Here is a 10,377-nt window from a genome sequence, read left to right as displayed (position 1 = left end):
ACTCGATGGCACATAACAACAACAGCATTCTTGGCTGTAACATACTGGGAAAGGTAGAGGGTCAGAGAAAAAGAGGAAGACCCTTAGCTGGGTGGATTGACACAGTGACTGTAACAATGGGCTTGATCATGGTGGAGTTTGTGAGGATGGCTCAAGATAAGACAGGAGTTAGATCTGTTGTTCATAGGGTCACCCTGAGTATTAAGTCGTCAGCTTGATGACACCTGACATTATTCCTGGCTGGATATTAACCTATTCTGGGAAGGCCAGAGCATTTGGGTTTGTGAGCTGAAGAGTACTTGACATGAGATAACATTTAGGCCTCTCTCTACTTTGGCCTTCTGGAATCCTGAGTAGCAAATGGGAAAAAGAGCATTTGGTTCTAGGGTTCAAGAATAGGCAGCAGAAGAAACTTGAAGTTCACTAGTTTATTTCAGCCATACTTCCCATTGAGCCTTTAAGACCTTCTGGCCACTTGAAATCCTTCACTGGCTGTTTACCCCAATACGCTAACCTCCTGAGCTAGATTAGATTTCCTCCTTCAGTGTTCCCCTAATACGCTACAGAGTTTACTATATTCAGACTACTTTTTTTATAAAATAGCTGTATCTTTAAAAGCAAAGAGAAGTCTTCTGACATAAACCATAGAGAATTACACTGCTAACTCAAAGGTACAGTGGCTTCAGTGGTTCAAAGCCACTAGCGGCCTTGTGGGCAAAAGATAGTCTATTCTCGTGTAATTCACAGTCCTCAAAAATCTGCTGGAGGATCAGCTGCGGGTTGATTTTGGCTCAGTAGCAGTGAATTTGAGGGGTTTTTTTTCCACAAAACTAGAACTCCTTGAACTCCTAGGGTTTACAACAATTGATGATGATATATTTGGATTTGCTACTGATCTACATTGGTGAATATTTTATCTAAAGCTTTTTATTTTAGTAGTTAACTAATCAGCTGGTAGGGAAACAAATCCCTTTTCAAAATAGCTTCCCATTAATTCTGTAGAGCAAGAAATACTCTGTTTTGTCAGAGGCAGTAAAGAAAATTTGTATTTAAATTAAATCCTATTTGTTATCCATCCATTTAACTTTTTTAATCTCCCACTCAATTTTTAAGCATATCAGAAAAGAATGTGTTAGGCCTTTGTAACACTAATCTTTTGGGAAGACAATGTTACATCTTTGCTTTGTGGAGATGGTTATACAGCTTGCTCCAGACTAACTGTTGTTTCTCTTGCCTAGGAACTGAAGTTACCATCCTATAAAGGCCAGTCGCCTCAACTAAGTCTCAGACGCTATTTTGCTGACCTGATTGCCATTGTGAGCAATCGCTTCTCTCTCTGCCCTTCTGCCCGACATCTTGCCGTATATTTACTAGACCTGTTTATGGATCGCTATGACATCTCTATCCAACAGCTGCATTTAGTTGCGCTCTCCTGCCTGCTTTTAGCAAGTAAGTATGAATCTGGCCTACATTGGAAATTTTCATTGTTGATCCTAAATTTATGTGGAACTTAGTGAAATAATCATTGAATCCTATTCATTTCATTTCACTAAAGACAGGCTGCAGTGAGTCAGATTTGACTCCACAGTAATGAGTTACAGGTTTTTTTAGGGACTCAGAAACTTGTGTCGAAAGTTCTTCTCATTACATTAATTCTTAACCAGACATTAAGAAATGTCTTTGGAGTCCTGCATACATTTGTATCTGAGTCATACATGTGCAGTATTCTGATGCAAATATCTAGTTCCATCTCAGATTCATTGAATCAGTACCTTGGGATCTGTTAAGTCCAAAGGTGATTCTGATAGACCTTTTCCAGTTGAGAGTGATTGTCTGAAGGTCATGGTTCACAACTGGGATTACAAGACACAATACTTTTTTATTGTTAAAGCACTTTCTACTGGTGACATAATTGAGTACAAATTTCTATATAACAGCTACAAATTTTAAAATGGCTTAGTGTTAAGGAATTGCATTGCCAACACAAAGGTACATGGTCTGAATAAACCAGATGATCCAAGGGGGAAGGATAAGCATTCTCCTCCTGAGCAGTGTCCTGCTGAAAACCCACTGGCGGGTCAGTTATGGGTCAGTTCTGACTCAATGGTACATAACAACAGTAGCAAACAGAAGCAGAAAACCTTCTATAATCATGATGCTTGTTAAGCTAAACAGAATGTGGTTTGGGACCTTTTGGTGCCTTTTTCTCAACATCTGGATGTAGTTGATTAATGCCCTCATTAAAAGAGTAAGACAAGGAGTTGAAATTGGGGTTTTCTTCTTTTAGCTATGTTCGAAGATTATATTTGGTATTGAAGTGGAATGATATATGTAGTATTTATATTATCCATGGCATTACAGTAGGACTTTAAGTCCCACTTCAAAGTAGTATGAAGATGTGCCAGCTGCCGTCACCTGACTTTCCACTGGAAAGTTTGGGATCCCTGTTGCTGCCTCTATGGAACATTCCCTCTACACTTTGCCACCAGAGTTCTTTTTGTAATCCCTTTGGGTTTTGGCTGCTGATAAAACCTAAAGCCGAATAGTAGCCTATGTAGTATTATATTAATTATTTATTGCACCAATCTCAGGTTTTATTTTCCTATCCTTTGTCTTATGATCTTAACTACTTCTTGAATGTCTCTTTTGATAGTTCTTTCAAACCTATGTAGAAATAGGCTGGCTGTTAATAAGACATAACCCAAGAGATACCTGTGGGTTAAGGAGTAATGTTCTTACTGTAGCATTTGGAATCTGTGATCAGAACCTGGTCATTTTGCCAGCTTCATCTTCCAAACCTATCCTCCCTGTGTCTTAATCTGAATTCTTATCAAAATAAATCCATTTCTTGAATAATTCTATTTTTCCTTTAATCTGTTATCCTTTAAGATCCAGACATGATACTTACTGGCAGGAGATGTGCCATGATCACTAAAGTGGTTTTCCCAGGGTGAGGCTTATCCATTGCACACTGGATGTGCTCATCCCTTTATTTCCCCAAATGTGGGAAATTCAACTGCATAATTTGTGGGACTATATTCATGCTCTGTCCCTTTTAAAAAAAAAATCCAGGCATTTCACCAAAACCCTCATAATCTCAGAAGTCAGGTGATGCTTTTACATGAGGCTGTAGTTTAATCTTTAGCTGAGGGTTCATCTTCCTAAGTGATCATGTATACGATACTGTTTATGTTTCTGGCTAGGAAGCCCTTTGTGATTTGATAGTTTGCATAGGACAGGAAGAACCTGCACCTGACCAGTCACCTGTGTGAGAACTCATTGGAAGCTTTGGCCTGCTGTTCCGGCCATCACTAGAGTTTGCCCTATCAAGCCCTGCCTGCTCTGGTCCCCCAGTTCTTAAAGATTAAAAGGCTTATCTTGGCAGGCTGATGTAGTCAGTTCCGAGACGGATTTATTTATATTTGTGGCTAAAATTAACTTACTAAATGAAAATTCTCAAACTAAATATTTATAAATTACATGGTACTATAAGTTCTTGTATTTCAAGTTCACTGAGGAGTGGAATAATAAGAATTACAGCTGCCATGCAGTGATTGGTCTTGGTACCAAGTTCTTAGAACACCACAGTGTGGTAAAAGGATACTTTGTATACCATCTTCATTGGTTAGAAGGGAGTTTTCAATTTTCTTCTTTTTATTGCATGATTCAGTTAAATTGTCACTATCTTTTTTTTACTTTTTGGTCAAACCTGTATAAAATGTAGTTCTTTGGTGTTTTTGGCTTGTTCCCATCAGCTAGTCTTTAGGATCTATATATTTGCTGTAGTTCAAACATTACTTATAAAACTACTGAAAGCACCAGGTACTTCGTCTCTTGTTCTGTGGGTATCCCAAGCTATTCTCCCAGTGAGAAAAGAATGGTTTTATCTTTTTTTTTTTCTATTTGAGAATAGGAACTGTTGAGTTAATTAACTTTCATAGTTTCAGTTCTGGCCAGGGAGGCAGAGTCGAGAGTGTTAAGCTTTCAGCTCTGCATTAAGGTCAGAAATTGAAAAGGCTGGACAGGAGCACCTTCTCATCTTCCTAGCCTATAACTGTGCAACAGACATGCTTGTTATTAGTTGTCATCAATTTGGCCCTGACTTAATGGTGACCTGATGTATAAAATATTGAAATGTTGGCACAGTCCTGTGCCATTTTCATGACAGTTGGTATATTTGAATGCTTTGTTGTGGCTGTTGTGTTTATCTTTAATATTACTGGCCTCTTTTACTTTATCAACCCTGATGTCCTTTTCTAGCATTTGGTGTGTCCTGGTATAGCCAGTATTCTTAGAATGCTTATAAACAGTTTCCAGTATCTGATGTCTGTTTTAACTTTATGGAATTCATTCTAATGTTTCTTAAGTACATATACTCTTGTCTTGCCTTTGGAGACCAATGTTAGCTCCCCAACTGTTTGTTACAAAGTTTATTCAGGTAATATATACCTCCTCAGAATGATTGAACCTGTTTACCTCCTTTTCCCAGCTGCCTCCTCCTTTGGGATGGGTGGGCTTGTCTATAAAAGTGAAGAACAGTTTACAGTTGACGGGAAATTATCCTGGAGTCAAGATGAAACTTAAAATGAAATCAGAGGCTTGTTTGAGTAATAGCTTGTGAAAAGTGCTTGTCTCCCCTCCCCATTAATACTATGCAAACAACATTTTTTAAACTGATAGGTGAAAATTTATATTTCACAGTTGGTTTGATAGATTTTTTTAAAGAATAAATTACCTTTTTCTGAACTTGACCCTTTATTTTTTCTATTTAGTTGATAGTCTTGTGTATTTGTTGATTGTCTTTTAGATGATTCTTAGTGTATATCCAGATTGACTTTTTTAACCTAATAATAGAAAGTCAGAATTGAGTTGACAGAACTCCAGGTACCCTATGCCATGTTTGCATCTTCTCTACCACATTTTTGCCACTCACTGCTGGCTTTGAAAGTGTACTGGTTTCTGTAACTGATCTGCACATTTCCTATGAAGGAAAGAAGACTTGATGTTTGGCTTTTGTGGCTCTCATTATTCTCTGGGAAGCAGATGTGAGTTTCCTGTGCCCTTACTTCCTGCTTGGAGCTTTTATCAATATAATCACATGGCTTCTGGTATTTCCTTTCCATTGAAGAAACTGATCTATCTGTATTGATAGTAAGTTTAAAATACACAGCATTCAACACAACAAAAACTACAGATACGAATGTTGGTATATATTGACTGTCACAGATTTTTTTTTAATCCCTTCATGTACCCCCAGTATATCACTAAAAGAAAATGAAAACAATTCCAAAAGACTTAAACTTGAGCTGAAACTCCAACTATGGTTATTTACATGGTACACTAATTATTCTTAACTTTGCAAATGAAGGTATAAAGTTTTTGACACTTGTAATATCTAAATGTTTTAGAAATATGTATTTCTAAAAATGTTTTCTAAATGTTTTTAAATAGGAACTCTTTAGAAGCTTAATGATACTTTGTTACTAGGTGCTTTTGAGTCAACTCATAACAATACTGTGAACAACAGAGCTGTACCTTCCCCTAGCTGTGCCGTCAGCACCTCTGTCTTGCCCAAATCCACTATTTTGTAGTGTAACTGATGTTTGCTGCTCTTTCTCCTCATCAGCAAACAGAGGTCTTTCACTGAGTGAAAGCTTTATTCCATCTGTGCCCTTATGGTGGACTCTACTTTGAGGAGGCTGTTCCTCCCCAGTTGCATTTTGAGTGCCTTCCAATCTGAGAGGTTCACCTTCTGGCACTATATCCAACAATGCTCTGTTATTTCAGAAGTGGATGGCCAGTCCTGCTACTGAGTGGTAGTCTGAAGACTCCCCTGAAACTTGTCTACCATGCATAACCCCACTAGCGTTGAAATAGAGACGGCATGGCTTCCAGCATCACAGCTTAATCCTAATGAAATCTGTTTATTCTGGTAGTTGTTAGCCGCATATATCTTGATGCAGTAATTTAGTGTGGCAATGTAGATTTGGGAATTCAAACATAATTTTTAGTTTTAATTTTTGGTTTGATTCAGCTCATTAAGAACTTAAATGAATTAGCCAGCCTTGGAGCATTGAACTCATGGGCTGTGAAATTGGTTATATACAGTTTTTTTTGCCATGTTGAAAGTTTCAAGGAGATAATGTAAAACATTCTTGATCCTTAAACAGTGAATTACAGTGTATTAATTTCTTCAAAGGAAATTCAAGCATGATATAAATAGAACCATTAAATTTTATACTAGTCCTTTGAAGTCTGTTACCAGTATTGCTGCTGTTGCACAAATGGCGTGGCCTTTGAAAGCCTTAGTGATTCATCCAGAATGATGAAATTCCTGGGTCATTCTCTTTCAGAAGAATTTTTACTTAGCCTGAAAACAGTGGTTTCCTGATTTCCTCTCTTAAATCTTTATGCAAAGATGATGTTGGATAACTGTCATTAAGGCTACTCTAGGGCTTTCAGATGTAAGAAGTATGTGGCTGATTTGTGAAATTCATTTTTGTGTGCTTAGAATTGGGAAGAGCTATCTGGATTATGAAATCGAAATTATGTCCATTTTTGATCTATTCCTTCTTGTAGCAATAGCAATGAATGGTTCAGACCTAAAGGTGGAAAGTGTCTCTGAAGCAGGAAGGGCCGCCATCTATCTCAGCATGTGCTTTGGGTTTAGACTTCTCAAGTCAGGAGTTTGGTATTTCCTGCCATAGGCAACAAAACATGAAGCCCCATTTACCTTTCCCAACCAACAAATAAGGCATCAACACTGCTTTTTCCAAAGGGAAGGCTCCCTCTGGCTTCAGCACTCGCCTGCAACTTGAGCTGTACTGAGTGACCCCAGTCCTTTCGAATGTTTGTTGCCGTAGTTTTACCATGTAAAGACCCATCCCTTCTGGAAGAAAAACTTCATGGAGAAACCCATTTGGTTTCTCAGCTTGAGACATCTTCTTCCTAGTTCTTCTAAAATATGTTCTTAAGTAAGTTGAAAAGCTTTTCAAGGAGACAAACTTATTGCTGTCAAGTTAATTTCAGTGCATGTTTTGTACCATCGAGTCAGAACCAACACATGGCTGACACGCCAGCAGGATTTCAGAGGCTTTTCAATCACAAAAAGTAGATTGGCCCATCTTTATCCACTGACCTTCGGTTAATAACTGAGCACTTAAGCACTGTACCACCAGGGCTCCTAAAGAAACCAGATGTATTGAAATCAGTATCAAAATATCAAAACAAATTTTTACTAAACAATATATCCTTCTGTAGTAACATGCTAATAACCATAATCTTGAGGTATAAGAGTGAAAGAGAGTGAGAACTCTAATAATTATGTGACATTAAAAAAAAAACCAAATAGCACACACACCAGAAGGGTGACCTTAGTTAACATTCCTTTCTCTGGACTACCGTGAACACTCACCCAAAGACAACTCGTTGGTTCTGGAAATCATTCAAGTACTGAATAGTCTGCAGTTTCTCCAGCTATATGTTCTAGAAATCCCTCCCCAAACAATGCTTTATATAAACTAAACATTTGCTTGGAAATAAAAATGTGATGTGAAACATAAACTAGAAAAAAAATCTGAAGGAGGAGGACGCTTTTCCCCTCCATTGTGCAGTTAAAACCCTGTAAATGAGTGTTTCTTGGAAAGAAATGAATGCCTTCAAATTATGTTTACTGTTTTCTGCTTTGATGATTGTTGTTACGCGCTGTTAAGTTGGAACTGACTCCTAACTGGCCGGCTACAAATGGCATGGTAGAGGAGCAGCTGGTAGATTGAAACCACTTGTCTTAGTGTTGGCAGTACAACACCTTACCCACTAGGCCACCAGAGTTTCCAATAGCTTTGCTTAAGCAGCTATAAAAGAAGATAAAAAGACCATAAAGTGTCTTCTATTTTAGAAAAGAGACTTAACCAGATTTGCTTTGAATCCTTAACAGGTGAAATTGGGAGCAGGAGAATATATATAGTGAGAATGTTTGTGTTAATAGACAATTTTTGTTCTTTTCCTTCCAAAATCTATTAACTTTTTCTGGAAATGAGATTATACCAAAAGTATGTTAAGATGAGGCAATCAAAGTTTATCTATTTTTCATTCCAGTTAAAAGTGTTCTTGGAGTCTATTGAAAATAACTTTTTCTATGACCACCATCAGGCCCCCCAAAAATTTTTCTGAAAATATTCAATTGGTGAAAGTTGAAGGTTACTTTTACCACTGGTGTAAATAACTTCCATTATACATTAGGACATAGATCAGAAATGTTTACATGTTCCTAGTGTATTTTAGGAGGGAAAGGATGAGGAATGAAGGGAGGTAATTAAAGCATGCAATTATTAGAACCATAGAGAGTTGTGGCATGAGAATATCTTCACAAGGAGGAAAATAAGATGTCTTTGTATCTAAGTCCTAGCAAAAAGATAGCAAATCCTACTTAGCAAGTTGCACAGTCACCTGCCTGACACTGTTTTTCCTGCTTATTAGGTAAATTTGAAGAAAAAGAAGATAGTGTGCCTAAGTTGGAGCAGCTCAATAGCTTGAGTTGTATGACCAATATGAATCTAGTATTAACAAAACAAAATTTGCTACATATGGAACTCTTATTACTGGAAACCTTTCAGTGGAACCTCTGCCTTCCAACAGCCGCCCATTTCATTGAATATTATCTCTCTGAAGCAGTACATGAAACAGATCTCCATGATGGCTGGCCAATGATTTGTTTGGAAAAAACTAAACTCTACATGGCCAAATATGCGGATTACTTCCTCGAAGTATCTTTGCAAGATTATGCCTTTCTAAATTATGCACCTTCTTTAGTAGCTGCTGCATGTGTGGCTTCTTCAAGGATTATACTTCGTCTTTCTCCAACATGGCCTACAAGACTACATCGTCTGACTGCTTACTCCTGGGATTTCCTAGTGCAGTGCATTGAACGACTGTTGATGTAAGCTTATTTTATTTCATTCTTGTGTTTAATTTCTCAGGTCTTCCCCATATGTAAGTTTTTCTACAACTACTCAAAGGCATACAGCTTTTAGGTTATGTTTGCATTGGCGGCTGCTTACTGCTTTCAGTAATCTGCGGTGTGAGCAGCACTGGAGAAGGGAACATTTCTTGGCAACTTTCTGGCCAGAGTTGTCACTGCACATTTGCTGTCCAGAGGACTGCTTGTGTGTTTGTATGCCAAGATGAATTCAGGAAAATCTTGCCCATTCCTCATTTCCTTTCCTCTAAATTTTAAAAACCACTGAAATGCCACCAGCATAGCATGTAAGAACTTCTGGTGGCTTTATCTTCCTAGCTGGAAATAGCCATAAAGCTGCCATCAACCAGTTCTTGAGATTTGCACCAAGGAAGAGTGCTTCAGAGGTGGAAGAGTGTGATCTCTTGTTGCCGAGATTATGGCACAGTGACTGCTGCCTGGACAGTGGTGCAGCCCGTAGTGGCAGCTGTTAGGAGGTGGGACCTGACTTTCTTGCAGATTTTCTTTGGTAACCTAGTTAACATACCCCTTTTTTCTGTGTTGTAGTGCTCATGATAACGATGTGAAAGAAGCAGACAAACAGAGAGGGCAGGCAGGACCTCAGTCGGCACAACTCAGTGTGTTCCAGGCAACCTCCCAGCCCTCACGGCCAGTTCATTTTCAACAACCCCAGTATCTCCATCAGACGCATCAGACTTCACTGCAGTATCGCCATCCTGGATCAGACCAACCAAGCTGTCAGCAGATCGTATCTACCACACACACCTCATCTTACACTTTACAGACATGTCCTGCTGGCTTCCAGACCAGTGTTCAGGGCCTTGGACACGTGCAGACTAGTGCTGGGATGTCACTAGCAATACCAGTAGAAGTTAAGCCCTGCCTGAGTGTCACTTATAACCGGAGTTATCAGATAAATGAACATTATCCTTGCATTACTCCATGCTTTGAAAGGTGATTACGCATGAGGATAAAACCTAACTACATCTATTTTACGACTTGAAACTCTGGGGCAAAACTGTTTTAAAACTTCTCTTCAAAAGAAAAGGGTGGAGTGGCAGCAGACCTTCAGATAGCGCTCCAGTAGGTTGGACTGTCCTTTCCATGCAGCATGAACACCTGGGAAGATTAATAATCTCTGAAAACACTTTAATAGTGTGTCATCAAATCTTGTTAAATCCTGTATAAATATGTTCAAGCCCTGGCTGATGGTCCAGAGATTTCACACATATTCAATACAACAGAAAGTTTGGACCAACCCCACTTTGCCATATTGAGATTTGACCTATCTGTGGTGGGCCCTGAGCCTAATGTTGCTTCTATGTCAGAGAATAACGCTTATCTGTGGACTTGCCAAACAGTCTTTAATGAAGGAAAGTTACAGTATTAATTTTTTAAGA

General features: G+C 38.6%; 1 protein-coding gene across 1 annotated transcript in view; it reads left to right on the top strand.

Annotated features, from left to right (window-relative positions):
* CCNJ (cyclin J) overlaps positions 1-9,935 on the top strand; it is a 13,940-nt gene extending 4,005 nt beyond the window's left edge. The window contains exons 3-5 of the mRNA XM_006880086.1: positions 1,239-1,449; positions 8,479-8,938; positions 9,524-9,935. Of these exons, the coding sequence (XP_006880148.1) occupies positions 1,239-1,449; positions 8,479-8,938; positions 9,524-9,935 (1,083 nt within the window). The remainder of the gene's footprint in view (positions 1-1,238; positions 1,450-8,478; positions 8,939-9,523) is intronic.
* The last annotated feature ends 442 nt before the right edge of the window (positions 9,936-10,377 follow it).

Source organism: Elephantulus edwardii, unplaced genomic scaffold (assembly GCF_000299155.1).
Source record: "Elephantulus edwardii isolate Elephantulus edwardi_28Jun2011 unplaced genomic scaffold, EleEdw1.0 scaffold00006, whole genome shotgun sequence".
Lineage (NCBI taxonomy): Eukaryota > Metazoa > Chordata > Mammalia > Macroscelidea > Macroscelididae > Elephantulus > Elephantulus edwardii.
Note: the sequence above shows the minus strand (reverse complement) of the source record. Positions and strands in the feature narration are given on the sequence as shown.